At 45.8% G+C, this 21,276-nt stretch overlaps 1 protein-coding gene and 1 long non-coding RNA gene across 13 annotated transcripts in view; one reads left to right on the plus strand and one right to left on the minus strand.

The window, feature by feature from the left end:
- SAMD11 (sterile alpha motif domain containing 11) overlaps window positions 1-21,276 on the minus strand; it is a 333,362-nt gene that overhangs the window by 59,310 nt on the left and 252,776 nt on the right. For all 11 annotated transcript variants that reach the window (XM_079986850.1, XM_079986848.1, XM_079986843.1 and 8 more), the window contains one exon: window positions 3,209-3,301. In XM_079986850.1, the coding sequence (XP_079842976.1) occupies window positions 3,209-3,301 (93 nt within the window). The remainder of the gene's footprint in view (window positions 1-3,208; window positions 3,302-21,276) is intronic.
- LOC307222264 lies at window positions 17,893-21,116 on the plus strand. 2 transcript variants are annotated; one of them, XR_013841695.1, is made up of 2 exons: window positions 17,893-18,141; window positions 20,969-21,116. It is a non-coding gene; the product is annotated as an uncharacterized lncRNA (long non-coding RNA). The 2 variants fall into 2 exon arrangements; XR_013841696.1 differs by having other exon boundaries at window positions 20,975-21,116.

The raw sequence follows: 21,276 nt of genomic DNA on the forward strand, positions 1-21,276 counted from the left end.
GGATCCTATTGGAATATTGATGTCTGCCTAATTGCAACTCCAAGGAGAAGAGAGGGAGAGGGAAGCAGAGGAGGAAAAAGGAGAGGCAGGCTGGGGTGCGGAGTGGGGGAAATGGTTTCACAGGCTTGTGGACAAGAGGAATGTGCACTGGAAAACCAGATTCTTCTGGGATATTATACTGTCTTTGTGGTTTTGGAGCTTCTTCCTAGGCTTCTGCAACTGCCCTGCAGAACAGAGAACCCTGAGGTCTCGGTTCGTCACTTAATTGCATTCCTTTCCTTTTCAATAAAGTTCCCACCTCTTAGCATTGTGAAGATAAGATATAAAATGAAAGCAAGGTAAGAGGGGGGAAATACAGTATATATAGTCCTTATGATGGTGAAGCTAAGATAAAATTAAAAACAAGATACGGCTAAAAACAAAGTTTCTAGTCCTTATGATTGCAAAGAGAAGATTAAAATAGAAATAAGATACAAATAAAGTTTCTAGTCCTTATGATTGTGAAGACCCTGCCTGGGAAAGTAACAAACCTGCAGTGACTCCAGCTCTAGGAACAACAGGGAGTAGGGAGACGGATGCTGCTGGCGCCTTCTCCAGATTTCCCTGTGCCTCTTCAAAATGCCCAGAAGCAAATCTCCTGGCTGCCCACGGAAGCAACAGAACTAACATAAAAGCACAGCCATCCTTTTGTTATCTTATGCCTACTTTTCATAGAATCATAGGAGTTAGAAGGAACCTCAAAAGGCCATCTAGCTGAACCCCTTGCCAATGCAGGCACTCCCCTGCTACAACTTCCCCAACAGGCAGTCGTCCAGCCTCTTCTCAAAAGCCTCTGTCAAAGGAGTGTCAGGCAACCTCCTGCCATCGGAAAGTTCTCTCTAATGCTCAGTTGAAATTCCCATGCATGTCATTTGAAGCCGGTTCAGGCCCTGCTCTTTGGAGCAACAGAAAACAAGTTCACTCCATCATCTAAGTGGAAGATCTGAAAACAGGTGTGGGGAGGTAGCCTTTGGTCCTTCAGAGGTTGCTGAGCTACAACTCTCCCATGGGTTGTGCTTGTTGGGGCTGGTGGGAGTTGTCGTTCAGCAACATCTGAAGGGCCAAAGGTTCCCCACACTCAGGTGCATTAATGACAGAGTTTCAAACAAATATATGCTCTCTCAAGTCCACATTCGCAGTATGTTTGCACTCAGTAACGTCTACACTGGCTTGGTCATGTCCACAGAATGGAAGGCGGCAGGATCCCCAAGGATGTGCCCTACAGAGAGCTGGCTTCTGGCACCAGGTCAATTGGCAGACCAACTTTGCACTACAAAAATGTTTGCAAACGTGACGTGAAGGCTAGTAGCATCAATTCTGCTGTGGGGGAAACCCTTGCAGACGACTGCAGCACCTGAAGACAGACAGTCAGGTTGAGCATCCATAGCAGTGACCAGAGGAGAAATGACTGCTGGGAGGAGTGCAGAGAGAAGGAACGCTATGGTGCATCTGCAGTAGCACAACCAGATGCCTTCATCTGCCCTAGCTGCAACAAAACATGTCTCTCCTGCATCGGTCTCTACAGCCACAACAGGCACTGCACCCTTCCAACAGTTTGACCTCTCCCTCAAAGGAACACTCTTCCATTGTCTCCCAATACAGACAGATGCCAACAACCCTCAGTAGAAATAACATTGGCTGCATCCCTGCGAAAATAACAGGCAGGACCAATTTAGGTCCAAAAATTTTAACAGGTCTGCTCTTGAGTTGGATGCACCCCATGATCTCCTGTCCGTCCGTCCCCCGCCCCGTCCCTCACTGCCTAAAACTTTGATATCAACAAACTGGAAGGTGAAGAAGGAATCTTTCTTAAGCCTTAGTGCCCTTTTGAGCGCATGGCAAGGTCATATCTTGGCACTTTTTCTAGCCCACAGTAGAGTCCTGCTGCAGAAGAGCGAAGGAGAAAGAAAGTTGCTGCTTAAAAAACTTATTTTCACAGTAACTGTTAAGGCAAAGCCTTTCTGACAACTTGGGCCCCTCATTCAGAGTGCAATCTCCATCAAGGTGTGTGCTATTGACTGCTAATTAGTTTTGAACTTAAAACAAGGAAACCTCTAGGGAACAGGGACAGGGCTGTAGCTCAGTGGAAGAGCATCTGTTGTTTTTAATGTATACTTGACTTTCTTCAGTAATGTTTTTTTCTGGATTACTTTACTTGATTTTTTTTTTTTAATGTAGGTTGCAAACTGCTTTGAGATTTTTTTTCTTAAAAATACAAAGCGGTATAGAAATTAAATGAATAAAACCCCCCAGATTCTCTAAGTAGGGCTGGGAGAGACTCCGGCCTGAAATCATGGAGAGCTGCTGCCAGTCAGTGTGGACAACACTGAGCTGGATGGACCAATTGTAGCTTAGTCCTAGAAGAACTACAATTCCCAGCACCCTTAAGAAACTACAGCTCCCTGGATTATTTGGTGGGGTGGAGGAGTCATTGCCTTAAATGTACGATGTGTACACAGTCTCTGCCTCTCTCACACAGGAACCTGGCCTCGTACTCCCCCATCTCTGTGCTGCACGGTAAAACTGCTTTTGAAACTTAGGGGCTTTCAAAAGCAGATTGCAAATATGGCATTGGGCATGTATGCAGTTCTTCTCTTCAAAGAAATAACTGTAATTTTAAAAATCCTGTTGATCACGCCCAACTCCCCCGAGTGCGACTGAAGTAGCTGTTTGTATTCCATACGGAAGTCTTGAAAAGAAAATGTTTTACTATAAAAACCCAAACTCACAGGCAGGAGGGAGCGGAGGGGGGAAGAGAGAAAGAAAGGAAAACACCAAGGAAGGAAATGGGACATAGTAATTTTTGTAATCTTAACTCTTGCTAAGCGGACAGGGGGCGGGGGAAATCTTACAGAATGATGTTCTCATCCGGTACTAAATTGTTCATAAAGGAAGGAACTTACCCAGATCTTATCAAGTCCGGGGGTGGGAGCAGGGTGCAGGGGTCAGCATAAATTAAGAGCAATTCAAGTTAAGGGACACCTTCCGTAGCCAGAAAGCTGAGAATGGAAGAACCCTTTGAGCTTTTATGAAAGGAAATTGCAGCAGCGGCATGACTCGGGGAGATCCTGCTGCTCCCCCCCAAAAAAACTCCTCTTTCTCCATCATAAACGCCAACTGTCCCAAGCTTCAGAAAGTGTTATGATTTTTTTTAAAAAAAGGAACCTACCTTTTGGGGACTCACTTCGAGATTTCTTGCTCTCCAGGGGACACTCGCTGCTGCTGTTGGGTGAACACGCTCTTCTCTTGCCTAAAACTTCGTCTGGAAGTGGGGGGGAGAGGAGAGAGAGAAAGAGAGGGAGAGAGAATTAGATAGAAAGGCACACTCTTCTTTCCATCACCGCCACCCTTTCATCCAGAGACTTTGGGGGGCATGTTGAACACACACACACAAATCTGACTGAGCGAGGGAGGAGCGAGGGAGGGTGGGTGGCGGAGTGGAAGTCATATTGAGCTCACGGATATGCTTTCCTAATCATGCAGCCCAAAGGGACCCGGCAACCCTTCAGCACGCTGATCAATGGCCACCGTTTCCAGCCATAAATTTGGAAATCTAGTTTATTTCCTTACTGAACTGCATCATTTGATCGGCCGCCTTTCGTCCCCCGGGTGTGTCCTCGCTTTTCATACCCTGATGCAAAACAGCTGGGGTCTTGGCGGGTGGTTGTGGGGGGGGGGAGAGAGAGAAAGAAAGAGTATTCACTTCCCCCTTCTCTCTCTCACACACACAAGCACCCTGCTCCTCAATCTTTCTTCACAGTCTCTCTCTCTCTCCACCCCTTCGCTCTTGGCGATCGCAAGATCTTCAGCAATCTTCTCCCCGCCAGACTGCGTGAGAAGCACTCAGCCTCTGCATCCGTGCAGTCCTAGCAAGCCAACGCAAAATATCTAATATACAATTACAACATCTCTCTCTCTCTCTCTCTCTCTCCCCCCACCCCCTCCTCCCTTTCTCAATTCCCCCCTCCTGCTTTTCCCTTCTCCTCCTGTACAGATTTAAAAATCAATATCCTCCCATAATAATGCTGGGGAGACTGTTTGTCATCGTCGCAAGCATCAAATTCTCATCTATCAAAAAGGCTCTGCCTTAAAGGGACTGCAACCCCTCCCCCCCCCACAAAAAACACCCTGTGCAAAACAAGTATCATATTTTGTGCGTGTGTGCATGTGTGTGTGTTGCAATTCTGAAAAGGCTCAGAACATCACTTAATAGGAGCAGAACTCTGCTTCCTGACAATTTCAGCTGCTTCTTTTTTTTAATGTAAACAACCCCCGACCAAGCTTCTGGTCCTTATGACTAATGAAATCCCAGGATGCAAAGCGGTGGGTTGAGAAATGGGCTTCAGCGTCTCATGTACCTCTGTGTGTCCCCCCCAAACCCCAACACGACCAAAGCGAGAATTAATTATGCACAATTATGTTAAAAAAAGATGCACGCCAAATAAAATTCATGCCATTTTGCTCAAGTCGTTTAATTTATCTTTAGATGCAGAACTGAGCTTTTCCTGGCATGGAATTCAACTCGCTCGGGTGGCGTTTATTTATTTATTTAAGCACAAAGTCCATACATCTCTTGTGCATATTTCTTTGCAACTGGTCACGAACCACATGAAAAACTACCCTGCTTGGATTGCGGGGACGTTGATTGTATTGCTGGTTGCAGTCCTAATTGCCTGCTGTTTAACAACCACTGTGTTGCTCAGATTGGGCAGCCATTGCAAATTAGGTGAAACAGTATCTCTTGATGGAACAGTTTCTGTGAGTGTGGGAGTATGTAAACTTTCCTGTGGATCAGAACACTTAATCAGGGGGGAAGTTTTCCCTCTGCCACAGAGTTTTGGGCAGCGAAACCTTTTACCCTGTTTTTTTTTTCCTAATGGCTGGCAGTTTTATCTCTTTGGACTGATTTTTGAACGAAATCTTCATCTATATAAGAACATAAAAAAGAGCCTTGAAGCTGCATCAAGCCAATGGCCAATCTAGTCTAGCACGCTGTTCTCACAGTGACCAACCAGATAGATGCCTGTGGGAAAACCCATCAAGCAGGATCTGAACCCAAGATCTCCCCTCTTGCAGTTTCCAGCAACTGGTATTCTGAAGCATTACTGCCTCTGCAGTTTGCTTTTGTAAAAAGGAAAAGGCTACTGAAACTTCTCCCCCCCCCCCAATCATGAAGTGAGTTCTCCCCTTTTCCATATCAGTTTGCGGAAATCCTCATGGAAAATTCACCACTGTTTTAGTGCGTGTTTTTCCTATTGTGCACATTTACATGTACACACATTTTTGTAAGGGGATTTCCCATGATGTGATGCAATCTCTGCACATTCTTTTGACTAATACATGCATTTTATGCACTCTTCGTCCTAACAACATGACTTGGCTGGAGGACTGCACAGAGAAATTAGGGAAAGTGCAAACTTCTAAGGGTGGCTGTGTTTTGGCTTCTGTATGGTTTTTGGAAAGTGCATGATTTGGGAGATACTTCTTTTAATGTGAACTTAATCAAATTCCTCCCTCATCCCTGCTAACAACTGAGATGCTGACAACGAACTTTTTGTTCTTGTTTTATTATGCATTTTGTGTTTTTATGTTGCGTTTTACCCTGAAATCTACAAATGAAGAGTGGTATACAAATTTAATAAATAAAATAACTACTGAGAGTCAAGTACTATTTTTTTTTTTTCTTTTTAAGGCCAGTCTGAGGCTTAGCCTCTATGGGAAACATCTGAGTGTGAGACTCTATGGGAAACATGTGAGAGCCAGTGTGGTATAGAAGTTAAGAGCAGTGGACTTGTAATCTGGTGAACCGGGTTCGATTCCCTGCTCCTCCACATGCAGCTGCTGGGTGACCTTAGACTATTCACACTTCTTTGAAGTCTTTCAGCCCCACTCACCTCACAGAGTGTTTGTTGTGGGGGAGGAAGGGAAAGGAGAATGTTAGCCGCTTTGAGACTCCTTCGGGTAGTGATAAAGCGGGATATCAAATCCAAACTCTTCTTTGGGGTATTTCTCCCTGCCTTGCAAGCTTGGATTCTCCTGAAACTGGACATCCCGCTGGCCGGCACGTGCAACACACTTGCCCCTAGAAACGGCATCCATGACAACAGGACTGTTTTCGCCCTATGCCCCACCAGCATGGGGCTGGCTTCCACCCTCCCTAAACCGTGAAAGAACAATGGACCGGCAGGTGAAAGGCGCCCAGTTGGGGTTTTGTGCCACGGCATGCAGTTGGCTCTGCCCTTTGCCGGCAGGAATCAGAGGAACAAAGGGAGAGAGGGGGGGAAAGGTCATGGGAATTACAGGGTGTAATTTAAACAGAGGGCAAGCCGTCAGCACTTGGGGAGGGGGAGAGAAGGAAAAGTGCTTGGAGCCTAGAGGCTCAGAAGCCAACATCTGACTGGCTAGTTTAAAATGAATATGCAATCTCCTGCAACCGGCAGACCCTCGTTGGGTCTTGCTGCCCCTGCCCCTGCTGCCCCTTCTGGCAGCCCCTGCTGCCAGAAGGAATGCCTTAGGTGTGTTTTCCCCTCCTAATATAGGAACTCCTCCCCCGCCCCACAGTCTGCAAAACGCCACATGCATTTTCACTCCTAAAATAGGCTCAATGACGCTAGTCCCTATGGGAGTGCCGTAGCCTGCAAAATGCCCAAGGTAAATTTTCAGTACTAAAATAGCCCCAATGACGTTAGTCCCTGTGGCAAGTTCCCTTCCCCCCCGCCCCAAAGTCCCACAGCCTGCAAAATGAATTGAGAGTTTTCACTCTTAAAACAACTCAATGACGCTAGTCCCTATGGGAGGTTTCCCCACAGTCCCTTAGTCCGTAATATGCCCTTGGTGTGTTTTCATTCCTAAAATAGCTTCAGTGATGCTAGTCCCTATGGGAGGTTTTCCCCAGTTCTATTGCCCGCAAAAAGCTTTGGGTGTTTTCACCCAAATATGTTAGTCCTTAATGGGATGTTTTCTCCACATTCCCAGCCCATCATTCTCCACAACTCCCATCAGCCTCAACAAGGATGGCTGGAGCTGTAGTTCAGAAACATCTGAACATTTAATTTTTTTCAATATTGTTATAAACTTCTGTGATATCTTTTTATGGTACAGCAATATATAAATATTTTTAATAAATAAATAAACACCTGTAGTTCGGCAACATCTGCTGTAGATGAAACAAAGTAGAATATAAAGCATTAAAAACATACACAACACAAACAACTAAAGCAACAATGCAACCAGTTAAAAAAAGAATCAACACTGGTAGAACTGTATAACAAGAACCTCAAATGCAAGTTTAATTAGAATCAGAGGAAAGGTATCAAGCAAACCTTTACACTACAGCATTCCACAAATTGTGGGGGGAGCCACCACCAAGGAGGCTCTCGCTGCTACCTTGTGCTTCAGAATGTTTACAAGTGCAAACAGGTTCTAAAGTAGAATGGCAGATAACCACCTCAATATCACCATGAGCTCAAATCTTAATGAGAGCACCACAAATAGAACATCTGGAGAGAGCTGAAATGGTGAAGGAAAGCCTTCTCGGAGGGAAGTGTTTCACTTTGTACATCAACATTCTGGAGAAGACCAATTGTTAGGCAATGAGCAATTTGAAGACATTAAGGGCTCTGCCAGACTGATGTTTCATTACTGGTATATTCTGAAACATGTTCTTGACAGAGTAATGGTGCATTAGTGATGGATTTATTGTGCTTTTGTTCTGTGATGCTTCCACATTATTGCCATCCTACAGAGCTAAAGTGCAACAAATATGGGACAAAAATAAACCAGACTATTTGTGGATAAAAAGTAATGAAATTTCAGCGGCGAGTTACAGGATACGCACTGATTGGAAATGAAGTGCGATGTGACAGGCGCAAGCAGTATTGAAAAAAGGATTGTGTGTGACTGCCCTGATAGCATCAAGAGCACAAATCATCATGAATGTGCAATAAAAAGGATATCCGGAGGGGCCCTGATTCCCAAGGTGTGGTTTTATTACACGAACAGCTTTGAGACGCCTCCTCCAAAGTCCCTTCGGAGAAACAGAGCAGAGGCGGGGGTGGGGGTGGCTTGCTTTCACAGCCTCCTTCACTGCTCACCTATAACGAGGCCATTTACAAGGAGAGGTGTGCAGACATGCCCTGCAAAATTCATTTTTACAGCCTGTGTCGGGTCATAAAAAGGTGGTAAAAATTCATAGTATGGAAAACAAGCCCAGCTGTTCGTCTTTGTGGTGGAAGAAAGAGATCCGGGTTCATTTTGCAGATGATGCATGCATAGAGGACAGTGCTTGGGCGAGTGGCTGGGCGTCTCTTACTCTCACTTGTGTATATACGAGTATCAAATAGTTAAGATAAGATACATGCCTAGTGTCAGTGCCAAGCTAACCATGGCCTACCTTGCAGGCTACGCATGAATGAAGACTGTGCTTGGGAAGTGGGTAGGGTTTTCTCTTTTTCATTACAAAATAATGTATCTGTACAGTTCAAAAGCACGCCAAAAAGTGCTAGTAGATAAATAGGTACCACTCCAGCGGGAAGGTAAACGGCGTTTCCGTGCGCTGCTCTGGTTTCGCTGCTCCGGTGCACCAGAAGCGGCTTAGTCATGCTGGCCACATGACCCGGAAAAATTGTCTGCGGACAAACGCCGGCTCCCTTGGCCTACAGAGTGAGATGAGCACTGCAACCCCGGAATCTTTCGCGACTGGACTTAACTGTCAGGGGGCCTTTACCTTTTTTTTACATGTAAGTATTGTATGGTTAAGACACAGGCCTAGTGTTAATGCCACACTTAACCATGGCTGAATCTGCACAAGCTATGCATATGTAGAGAATGGTACTTGGATGTGTGATAGAGAGTCTCTTTTACTCTTATCATTTCAAAATTATTTTTGTGTCTATGTAGGAACCAATGTCATGCTCGGTGTCAATGTCATGCTAACCAGGGTTTACTGCTCCCTCACATCTCAACCTCAGCTTGCAGGCCTGTTTCATGCCCTGGTTAAGAAAGGAACTTTGGCTAGCATTAATCCCTAGAATCTCCAAGTAAAGCTTGTGATGTCCCCCTCTCTGAAACCCTGGAGAGCTGCGGCTGGTCAATGTAGATGGGTCAATGGTCTGATTTGATATAAGGCAGCTTCCTATGTTCCTAACCTAGAGAAAGGGTTGTAGCTCACTGGCAGAGCATCTGCTTTGCATGCAGAAGGTCTCAAATTCAATCCCTCACATCTCCAGGTAGGGCTGTTAAGGTCCCTGGTCTGAAACCCTTGAGAGCCACTGTCAGGCAGTGTATACAATGGTACGCTGAATGGATCTATGGTCTGACTCTGTACAAGGGCAGTTTCTTATGTTTCTCTGTAACAAAACAGATCTCGAAAGCCTTAAGTTTTCTCTGCCCGCCATACAGCATATGAGAATCTTTTCTTTTCCGAGAAACTTACAGCCAATCCATGTGCTCACTATCATGTTCTGAGGACACAACAAAGCCAAGAAGGAACTAAGGTGAAAACTGTTTAGAAAGAAGACCTCGTCCTTTAGTCCACAGGCATTTCAAGGTTGATTCATTTTCTCAGGGTCAAGAGTTCATAAATAAATCAAGGCGGTTGGAAGGGGCTCACTGAGCATTCACAGACTGAAAACATCCTGAGTTTCAAATGTTCATAAATTTGTTTAATCCAAGGCAGTTGGAATCTGCTCATCTCTATATTATGCCCATGGTTTCTCATTGCCTTTCTGCCAATTTTGGTTTCTTCTTCTTCTTCTCAGTTTCGCATTTTTCCAATATGCAGTTCAGTTCTCCACTTTTCCACATCAATTTGTGGTTTATTTATTTTAAAAGTCCTCCTGAAAATTCACCAGCAGTTTAGTATGAATTTCTCCTAATATACACCTTTTTGCAAGGAGCGTTTGGTTTACTGTATTTCTATGCTGCTTTCCATTCAAATCAATCTCAAAGCGGCTAAAGAACAATAAACAACAATAACATGATAGAACATCACAAATACAGCATAAATCAAATAATATAATTAATGAACTATCAATAAAACACTAACAATCTATAAAACATTAACAAAGCAGGAACTAAAAATAAACATCACAATTAGCAAAAGTAATTTTATATGATGAACAAATCAATACAGTCCAATATACATGCATTTGCAAAGCAACTTCCCCTAATATAATGCATATTTGTCTGCTATTTTCATTAATATACTCATTTTTATGCACACTTTTATTCATTTTCGTACACATTACTTGGCTGGAAAATTCCACTGCAAAATTCGGAGAGGTATGACTTTTGCACGGTTGGCTGTGTTTCAGTTTGCGTATTTTTTCCGGAAAGTCTCAGTTAAGAGAAGTTTGCCTTTGAATGCACACTGAATAGAATTTCTCCCCCATCCTTACTTTCAGGGAAGGACCCAGATTCCCTGACACTAAATGAACTGTGCTGCGTGAAAGAGTACTTTCTTTTGTCTGTACTGAATCTTCCATAATTCAGATTCATTGGATGGCCACAAAGTTCAATATTATCAATGGGAGAAAAACTTACCCACTTTCTTCTCACAATGCTTGATTTTACACACCTTTTACTTGTCCCCAAGGACCAAAATGTGTGGTTATACAAACCAGGAACAGTGCATTCTTAGCACACAATTAGAGAAGAAAAAGTGGGGTCCCCAAGCTCTTAGGTACAGTGGGAATGGGGAACCTCAGGTGCGGGGGCCAAATCCCTGTCCATTTGGCCCTCGTGACTCTCCTCAGGCAATAAACCCTCCCAAGTTACTCTCCTCAGCAGCTTTGTTTTTTACACACACCACACACACACACACACACACACACACACACACACACAGTGTTTTTTGCCTGGCTATAAATGCATCCTCGAAATCTGATAAAGACTCTTGCTCGCCTGGATAGAGAAGGCTGTGTGTGTGCAAACTAACCTACTGTACAAAGATGAAATTCCCATTTGTTGCTCTGCCCATTTTTGCCTGGCACTATCATGCGGCCCCCAGAAGGGAATGTGGCCCTTGGGATGAAAAAGGTTCTCCTCTCCCTACCCCTGCCCTTACTGGGAACTCTGCCTGTACCACCACCTTAGGCCCATTACTCGTCTCCATGGAGAACCACAAGGCCAGAGCCACTGAACTGACGCATCCTCAGATACCCGGCCTGACAGTTTGGCGATGACCATTACCATTTCGTTTTGTCAGGGCCTCGGCCTTTTCTGCACCACTTTGAAGGCGGCAGCAAAGAGACAGCAGCTTCCAGGGGAGCAGGCAGCAGGAGCCGTGCCCTGAGCGTCGCTTAAACGTCCGACCGCACTCATTCAGCCCCCACCGGCCCGTGACAGGCTTTGACAGCCAGACTCCTTAATTCCTTTTTCTTATTCCCTTAATCTGTCATCTTTATCAGGCCGGGGAAGTGCCAAGCAGCGTGCAGGAGCCCCAGCCCCGATCAATCTCCACATTACAGCTGACAGAATGGTGCTAATAACTTATTGATCTCGTGTTTGCCGAGCCCCGCCGGGGCCAAAAAGCCTGCCATTGATTGGCTTGAGGGAAAAGGAACCTCTCGGGCCGAGCGCCGAGCGGAAAGCCTTTAAATTGTCTTCTTCCCAAGGAGCTCAAAGACAGAGTGAGGGGAGGCGAAAGGCAAGGTAGGTGGGAGAGGAGGGAGAGATGGGAGAAAACTCTCTCTCTCACACACGGTAGTTTCGGGGTTGAGAAAATAATGGGGAGAAAAGATGGGAAAGGAGAAAATTAGAAGCAATATTTTGTAATAAGGGAGCCACTAGATTTATGGAGGAGAAGCCTGGCAATGGCTACTAGCTGGAACGGCTATTTTCTCCCCCACTCTTATCAGAGGCAGTATGCATATGAATGACAGTTGCTAGGAACTGCAAATGCTATTGTGCTCAGGTCTGGTTTGGGAGCTTCCCCTGGGGATCTGGTTGAGAACGGGGTGCTAGACCGTGATGGACTTTTGTTCTGATCCAGCAGCCCAGCTCTTCTTATGGTCTTATTCAGCATACCCTCCTAGGCTTACTTTAAAAGGCAGTTACACAACTTTATAGAGGGGTGGCTATAGGCCACTGTGGTTCTGTTCCACCTCTGCTGCTGGGAGGCAGTATACCCATGAATACGAAGTTTGTGGGAATTTCAGGTGGGGAGACTGCTCATTGGGGCACTGTGAGGACAGGATATGCTGGGCAAGATGGGTCCTTGGCTTGATCCAGCACAGAACTTCTTATGCTTCTAGGGCTTTGGTACGTTTGACACACAAATGTGTGTGACGTGGAGGAATCACTACAAGATGAGTTTCTCCCTCAGTACTCATGGTAAAACTTGACTTATCAAAGTCCACCCCACCTCTCACAGGCAAGTTGCAGGTTTGAGGAGGCTCTTGAGATGTGATGGGATCCCCTTCTAATTGGATGTCCTCTTGAGGTTCCCTGGGGGTGGGCAGGCTTGTTTTGTGGTATGTTAAGAGTGGCTCCCTTCCATTTTTTAGCTGCTATATACAGAATGTCATCTCTCCTCCAGGCATCCACCATTTTGTTTTCCATCCATGATGACTTGGGGACATTTCTAGTCCCACCTGGACGTGGTACCCAGGACACCTGCATTCAAAGCAGACAATCTACCACCAAGCTACAGCCCTTCCCTTAAGACACAGGAAGCTGCCTAATACTGAGTCAGAACACTGGGACCATCTAGCTTAGTGCCGCCTACACTGGCTGGCAGCAAGTCACTGGGAATTCAGGCAGGCGACATTACCAGCCGTAGCTGAAGATGCTGGGGATTGAAGCCAGGACCTTCTGCATGCAAAGCAGGTGCTCTACCACTGAGCCACAGCCCTTCCTCACAGCGGAGAAAGTGGGGAGAGAGAGAAATGCAAAACACAAGAAAATGGAAGAACAGAATTCTAGAAGTGAAGTGTGAGGAGGAAGGGAGGGAGAGTGGGGAAGCCAGGAATGAGTGACTGGGAAATTGAAAATGGGTGGTGGTGATTTGCACTGCAAAGTCTCCCCTGAGTTCTTAATTGGTTGGGCTCTTCCCCACCCCCATGATGCAGCTGCTCCCTGGCCAATTAGTTTCCCACTGCTAGAGAGAGCGCACAGCATCCACGGTGGAACAACAAGTCCTCCTGGCAGCCTGTTCAATACCTCTCTTTTGCAACTGCGGATGGGGGCAGGTCCCTGGTTAATTTATGAGCTGTGCGGTCACATTACCGGCTTAACCCTTACATCTCAGCGGCCTTCAGGCGCGCCAGAGGACTGGGCCCCCTTTGCTCAACTTCAGCATGTCACGATGTCAAGTCCATCCAGGGGAGCAAAGGAAGCTTTCTCATGCAGAGGCATAACCACAAAAAAGTGCTGGAGGCACAGAATGCAAGAAAAATGAGAGAGGATAAGGTTCTTAAAGTGCCCCCTCCCAAGTTTATTGCAGCTGTTAATGCCCGACACTCAGCTACATGTGAGTAGGGAACAAAATTCAACGTATTCCCCCCCCCATACTGTTTTAAAGAAAGGAGCTGCTCCAGAAGACGGAAAACTTTTAATTACAATAAACTTTAAAGGTAAAGGGACTCCTGACCGTTAGGTCCAGTCACGGACGACTCTGGGGTTGCAGTGCTCATCTCGCTTTACTGGCCCGAGGGAGCTGGTGTACAGCTTCCGGGTCATGTGGCCAGCATAACTAAGCCGCTTCTGGCGAACCAGAGCAGCGCACGGAAACGCCATTTACCTTCCCGCCGGAGCGGTACCTACTTGCACTTTGGTGCTTTCGAACTGCTAGGTTGGCAGGAGCAGGGACCGAGCAACGGGAGCTCACCCCGCCGCAGGGATTCGAACCACCGACCTTCTGACTGGCAAGCCCTAGGCTCTGTGGTACTTTTGACAAAAACCCTGTTGTCTTTCTGGTTTTCTTATACTTGGATGGCTTTATAATAAGATTATGGCCCATCTAGTTTAGTACTACACATACTAGCAGCAGCTGTCCAGGGTATCAGGTAGGGTGCCTTTGCCCAGCACACAACATTCCAAGAACCTCTAACGAAAACTGCTGGCTGAAGAATCAGCAGGCATGAACATTCCTCTCCACTTGTATTCCATGACTGGGCGTCTGCCCAATTTGATCAAAGGCAGCGCTCCGTGAGCAGAGAGATAATAACTCAGGTTATAAGATGATAACCGCTATTATGTGAATAACTCCATATGCCAATTCACCCGTGCTCTAGGAGAGGAAAGCAAGGAAGCGATCTGCTTATATGAAGGAAGCAATTTGCTTGAAAATGTTTCCCAACCTCTTAGGATCCCAGATTCAAGAAAACCAAAACAGCATGGAAATTGATCGTCCTGCCAGTTTGAAGAAGAGGGGGTGGGGAACCACAGACTAAGTAACTGGGAGAGGGGGCAATTTAAATCACCCCCATCCTTAGTTTAAACAAACACCAGCCACAAGAGGGTGGAAAGGCTGTCACTGGTTCTCCTGTTCAAACAGCTCTTCCTTTTGCAGGAAAAAAGGCAGCAATGACTGCCTGAGATGCTTGACCGGGAAGGAGTTGGCTTTCTGCTCAATTTCATGTAATGAGCAATCAGTTATAGGTTTTCTTTTAAATTAAAAAATAATAATAATTAAATCAGGAAGGTGCAGTCAGGTAGTAAAGCAAAAATCATACTTTCACCTCCCAATTTGCTCCTTTATCCTCTGGGATTCCAGAAGAGGAAAGGGCAGTAGTCCAGTGGTAAAACACCTGCTTTGTATCCTGGAGGGATGCTGCCTGTCAGTGTAGGCAAAACTAGCTAGATGGGCCAAGGATCTGTCTCAATATAAGGCAGTTTCCTATTTCTTATGTGAAGGGCTGTAGCTCAGGGGTAAAAGGGAGTTACAGTACAGCGAGACCTGTTTGAGAAAACAAGGACGGTTAAAATCTGAGTTATGAATTGAACAATAGCGAAGAACGCAGAAACTGTAATGAGGGCAAAAATCTCAAGACATCTGGAACATGGGGAGTCCGCTTTTGAAATTTTTAATAATTGGAATATATAATTGGTGGTATTATTATTATTGTAATTTGGAATGATTTGATTGGATTTGTCATTAATTGGAGGATTTTATTGAAAATAAATAAAAAATATTTACAAAAAAAGAAAAAAAGAAAAAAGCATCTGCTTAAGACACTGAAATATAAAAAGCTGCCTTACCGTCAAACCACTGAGTAAATCTAGCTTAGCACTGTCCACAGGGACTGGCACAGTCCTTCCGGGTCTTCAGACAGGAACTTCTCCCAGCCCTACCTCAAGATGCTGGGGATTGAATCTGGGACTTCTACATGCAAAGCAAGTGCTCCAACCACTATGCCTCTTTCCCTGTTGCTTGCTTGCTTGCCTCCTCCTTCTCTCCCATTCCTGCCTCAAGTATACAAGCTTCCCTATTTGCATGCATATCCTCCTCCACCCTCGTGCCAGCCAGGCACCAACCACAGCCCGTAGCAGACTCTGCACTCCTAATACACTCTTCTATGGGGTCTCCTCTGACATCTTCACACGGCTCTAGGTCCCATCCTGCTTCATGCTCTCCACATGCTCTGGTGCCCGTGTGCCCAGCACTGAAAACGTTCAGAAGTTCAAATAAATAATTTGGAAAGCTGTTTCCATTTGGAAAGCCAGTGAACCAGATCATGGTAACAGAAAGCAAAAATAAACTTAAAAATGGTACCACATCATCCCTTTTAGCCACTGAAGTCAAAGTCACTGATTTTGGAGAAGCGAAAAGTTATCTAAACAAAAATCTTGCAGTAATGTTACTGTGCCATATCCCACCCCTTCCATGTTGCTTCATTTCTTTCCTTCCTATGATAATCACATGATAATCACAATCAGCAACCATAGGCTCATGGTTCATGATCCAGGATCCCATGGGGGATGGCTAATAATAAGAGTCAAGACTAGGAATAGAGAGATTCCAATACAGTGGTACCTTGGGTTACATACGCTTCAGGTTACAGACTCCGCTAACCCAGAAATAGTACCTCGAGTTAAGAACTTTGCTTCAGGAGGAGAACAGAAATCATGCTCCGGCGGCGCGGCGGCCCCATTAGCTAAAGTGGTCCTTCAGGTTAAGAACAGTTTCAGGTTAAGAACGGACCTCTGGAATGAATTAAGTACTTAACCCGAGGTACCACTGTATTCCCATAATTTTGCTCACAGGATCGTTTTGAGGAGAAAATGTGGGAGGCAAGAATCATGTAGGATGTGCTGATCTCCTTGGAGGAAAGCTGAGATACTAATCAGAAACATACGTCACATCTGTGCCATACATTTGAAGCACTATTATACCTCTAGGAACTATAGCTCTGTGAGGCCAACACTCTAATCAAATAACATTTCCCAGGATTCTCAACTACTGTTAAAATGGTATCATAGCGCTTCAAACATGGGGTGTGGATGCAGTCATAGTGAATCGGGACGATGTCATGATGCTACACAGCCAACCAGATCAGGCTGCAGAATAACATCACTGAGAGCGATCAAGGGTGAGGGCAAACACAGGGGCAACTCAAAACAAGGCAAAAAAAAACCAGTTCTCCATGGAATTCTGAAAAAGACAATGGAAACCAAAGGCAGTTTTTCGGGAGGTACCCAAAGCATTTGGGGTGACAGCAGGGCGGTGAGAAGAGAAAAGAGCAAATAGTTTTGAGTCAGCCACAGGAAGAAACTAAAAGACCCCAGGGCTGGAGCATTCCCTGCGGACACACGCAAGCCGATCAGCTCCTTCTTTTGACAGGCGCTGTCTTCATAAGCTTCCCACCCCCTCCTCCTCCGCCAGCCGCCCATCTTCGCTTTTGCATGCCCTGGCAGAGTGAATTAGCCAAACTGGATAGAAAGGATTGGATTTGTTTACAGATACGCAGCAAGCTTCTCAGGGAGGCTCTAAGTCTGTGTTTGATGTGCAAACCTCCAGCTTTGCCGCCATGCCTTTGTCAGGCGGACCCCGGCTCCTGCGCTCATCCCTTTGTGTGTCGCTCTCAATTAAGATTAAAAAGGGCCTTATGCCATCATCCTCCCTTCTCGCACACAGAGAAAATCCCTTTGTGGCAAGAGAGCAGCACCTTGTAGGCAGCTTCGCATTTATCTGATCTGTTGGGGGGGGGGGGTGCGCAGCGGCACAAAGAGTGGCGGGAAGCCGGGGAGCGGTGGCGGGGGGAGTCAGTACAGCTCAACCATTTGAACAATTGCAAATCCTGCCACTGCGGGGTGGGGGGGAGAAGGAGCACAGATCCTGCAATGAATTAATTAAGAGCAAATTACATTTTTTTAAAAAAAAAATCAGTGGTCTTTTTTTGCATTCATCTGCTGCAGAACTGTGGGAAGGGGACAACGTCAGTAGCCATGGACTGCAGACATAAAAATAACAAGACTGTAGATACACAAAATAGACTAAGGCTGGGCTTTTTGCAGTCCGAGGGCCACATTCCCTTCTAGGTGACCTTCCAGGGGGCCACATGACAGTGGTGGGCAGAGCCAGAGTCAAATGTTGGGTGGAGCAATGAATCTCAACATTACCTTTGTACAGTAGGCTAATTTCCAGGGAGGCCAGCAGGGGTGGTACCCAGAGCACTCACTCGAAAATCCGAATGTGCCTAATAAAAGTTGGAGACTCCTGCCTTATGTGGTATAAAAATTCACCTGCTACAACAGGCATAGGCCAACTCGGCCCTCCAGATGTTTTGGGACTACAACTCCCATCATCCCTAGCTAACAGGACCAGTGGTCAGGGATGATGAGAGTTTTAGTCCCCAAAACATCTGGAGGGCCGGGTTTGCCTATGCCTGTGCTACAACATAGACAGAAGTCTTTTGTTGAATGCAGGTAGGGCTATACCAGGTGACTTCATCCTATTATTATTATTTGTGGGCAGCAAACCCTACCTGGGCAGCATTTGCAAGATGTGAGGCAACAGCTGAGGATGGGCTACAGTTATCGTTTTTACCATATATCCCACCCAGGGATCTGCAGGCAAGTGACCCCCCTCTCCTGAAGCCACAGCTCCTCTTTGCAAGACCTATGAACTGCTGCACGACTCATGAGTAGCAGCCGCCGCCAGTGAGTTCTCTGTGGCAACCATTCAGTGCTTTACAGTTAAAGAGCACTCAAGTACACTCGAGTACATAATATGACAATGCACTCAGTTCTCAAAAGCGAGTGCTATTTGCTTTACGTAACACTTATTCTGTAAGCCATGCTCTGCTTGAGAGGGAGGAGGAGAGGTGGTGGTACAGTGGCGGCTTAAAATACTAAGGGGTTGTGTCCAATGTGGGCTTAGTCCAGAGTAGACCCACTGAAATGAATGGACCCAGGTTAGGACTAGAATTGGATACAACCCTGGAAAATTGGGCTGGGAATCTGGGGAAGGGGGGGAGAGAATTTGATTCAGATAGCACTTTAAAGGTGAATCTACTCAATCTGAACTTTCCAAAACAATACATGAACCAAAACACAACCACTCCTTGAAATTCACACCACTCCCAATTTTGCACTGCCAGTTCTCCAGCCAAGTAATAAGTTAAAAAAAGAGAGCATGCGCTAAGGTGAGGTGTGCATAAAAATGCCTAGATATGTGTCAAAAAAAATTCAAAGTTCATAACCCCCCGAGATCTCACTGTAATATGTGGAAATATTTTTTGGAGTGATGTGTAATAATTTGATTTGATATTTTTAAGCGAAGTAGTTGATGTGTTGCGAGTTATGTTGTTTTATGCATGGTGGGGAAAATGGAAATTAATAGTAATAGTAATTTAAAAAGGTAATGCCTAGATAAAGTCACTCCCCACCACCACCAATCATACTTTGGACAGAGGATATGACTCTGCTGGCAGGTAAATACAAGAAAGTGCTCTGATATATGGACTCCTTCCTTACATAGTTGCATTTGCATGAATGTCTGCACAGCAGTTGGGGTCTGAACCACCAGCCATTTCCCCTCTTTCCCTTCTCCCCCCACATAAAATGTTGCCTTGATTAACTGTGATTTAGTTTGTATTGTTTGACTATACTTGTTTCTTTCTGGAAAATTCAATAAAAATCTATTAATTAAAAAAACATGAAACCAACACACAAAAATACACTATATTGGGGAAAATAGCTTTGGAAAAAATGTGTCCATATTAGGAAAAATTGCATACAAAAATGTGTATATTGGGCAAAAGTCGCTCTCAAATGCTGATGAATTTTAATGCGCCCTTCCCCCCTTTTAAAATGGAAACAGACACAGAAATGTAGAGAACTAAAGATTGTAAAAATGAGAGACTGAGACGAATAGATTCCAACATCCTTAGCTGAGAGACAGGCTGGGATGTTTTACTCAGTTACGCTCAGTGGTTTAATTTAGCCTTGTCCTGAGCCGATTTCATCAGCGAGGCAATGTTTGAAGGAGTTTAACAGTGCAGCCCCCCAGCCCCCTTCTTAACACAGCACAATCTCACCTCTGCATTCTTGCAGAGAGAGCAAAGCCAAGCCCCAGCGATAATTATAATAAATCTTTTGGTGCTGGGCAGGGAGCGCACGCCTAGCCCTGCTCCATGATTAAGAGATCCCTGTAATACCTTACGGTCCCCAGTGGGCTGGGCAGAGCGGGGTCTAGCTAAGCATTGCATCAAACAAGTTAAGAATATCTCAATCATTAAGCGGCAACCCACGGCAGCTCCGAGTGCAATCGATGGGGCAATTACGGTAGATTTTATCAGCACCTGCTTCCCTCCCCTCTCCCCCCAGGCCTCTCCTCACATGTGCTGGCTAGGCAGAAGTCCAAGTTACACCTACCTCTTCTCTGTGAAAAGACAAGGTACAGCACCAGATTTATGCTTCCATTTAAGAACATAAGAGGAGCCTTGCTGGATCAGACTGGGGGCTCGTCTAGTCCAGCCTCCTGTTCCCACAGAGGCCAAAGGAAAGCCCACAAGCAAGACCTTAACGTAATACCAACTCTCCTGCAGTTTGCAGCAGCTGTTATTCAGAAACACACTGCCTCTAACAGCGGAGGTAAAACACAGCCAACAGGGTTAGCAGCCATTGATACCTGTCTCCTCCATGAATTTGTCTAATCCTCTTTTAAAGCCATCCTAGTTGGCCACTGTTGCTTCTTGTGGGAAACAGCTCCGTGCTGCTTGAACAAGTACTTCCTTTGCTCTGTCTTGAATCTTCCAGCAGCTTGGGGAACCTATATAGTCATACTTAGGGTTACAAACCTTACTTCTGAGTACACACAGATTCCATTCTAAGGGCCTAAACACTCTTTCTCAGTTCAACCAACCTCACAGTGCTTGCTATGAAGATACAACAAGGGGCAGACTATGTACACCACCCTCACAGCTCCTTGAGGATACAAGGAATACAAACATCCTAAATAGTTATTTAGGAGATTGACCCCAGGACACATCCCTGTTTCCCTGCCTCTCTGGATCCTTAGCAGTTACCTCAATGTTTCCCTTCCCCTATCTTCAAGGCCTAGTTATGTTCTGAGCAACCAGTTCCTAAGAACACAGCAAGCTGCCTTATCCTGAGTCAGACCTCTGGGTCCATCCAGCTCAGTATTGTCTACACCGAACAGCAGCAGCTTTGTGGGGTTTTAGACAGGGGGGCATTCCCAGCCCTACCTGCAGATGCTGGGGATTGAACCAGGGACCTTCTGACTGGCAAGGCAGACGCACTGCTGTGAGCTACAGCCCCTTCCTTCACCGGCTGCTCACAAAAATAAATAAAGGCTCACAACAGAGCCGCCATCCATCCAATAGCCTCACTTGTTGATTTATGCACCCATCGCCCTTTCAAAAGCCAGCCCATCTCTTTCCCACCAATGCTGTCAATGAGAGGAAGGATCAGCAGAAGATACAACCGACCTGTCTTTCATTCTCTCCCTCTCCCTCTCTTTCAGCAGAAGACAAGCCAGAGCCTGCTAAACTCTACAAAAGGTCAGACCGCAGCATAAAGTCGAGGCAGCCACTCAAGCAAGGGGGCCGGCGGAGATGGAGGCACCGTGCGACAAGCTTCTGATTAATGCAATTACAAACCCAACCAAGGTCTCTTTCTGCTTCACTGCGTGCTTACCCACCCCCTTCCCCGCCCGCAGGCCTCTTCGCTTCTCTGGCGGAGCATGCTCTGAACACGCAGGCCTCCACATCACAGGATAAACACCAAGGAGAGGCTCAGAATGGCCCAGGTGAGGGTCAAAACAAAAAGTCA

The sequence above is a fragment of the Podarcis cretensis genome (genome assembly GCF_951804945.1).
Source record: "Podarcis cretensis genome assembly, chromosome: 8".
Taxonomy (NCBI): Eukaryota; Metazoa; Chordata; class Lepidosauria; order Squamata; family Lacertidae; genus Podarcis; species Podarcis cretensis.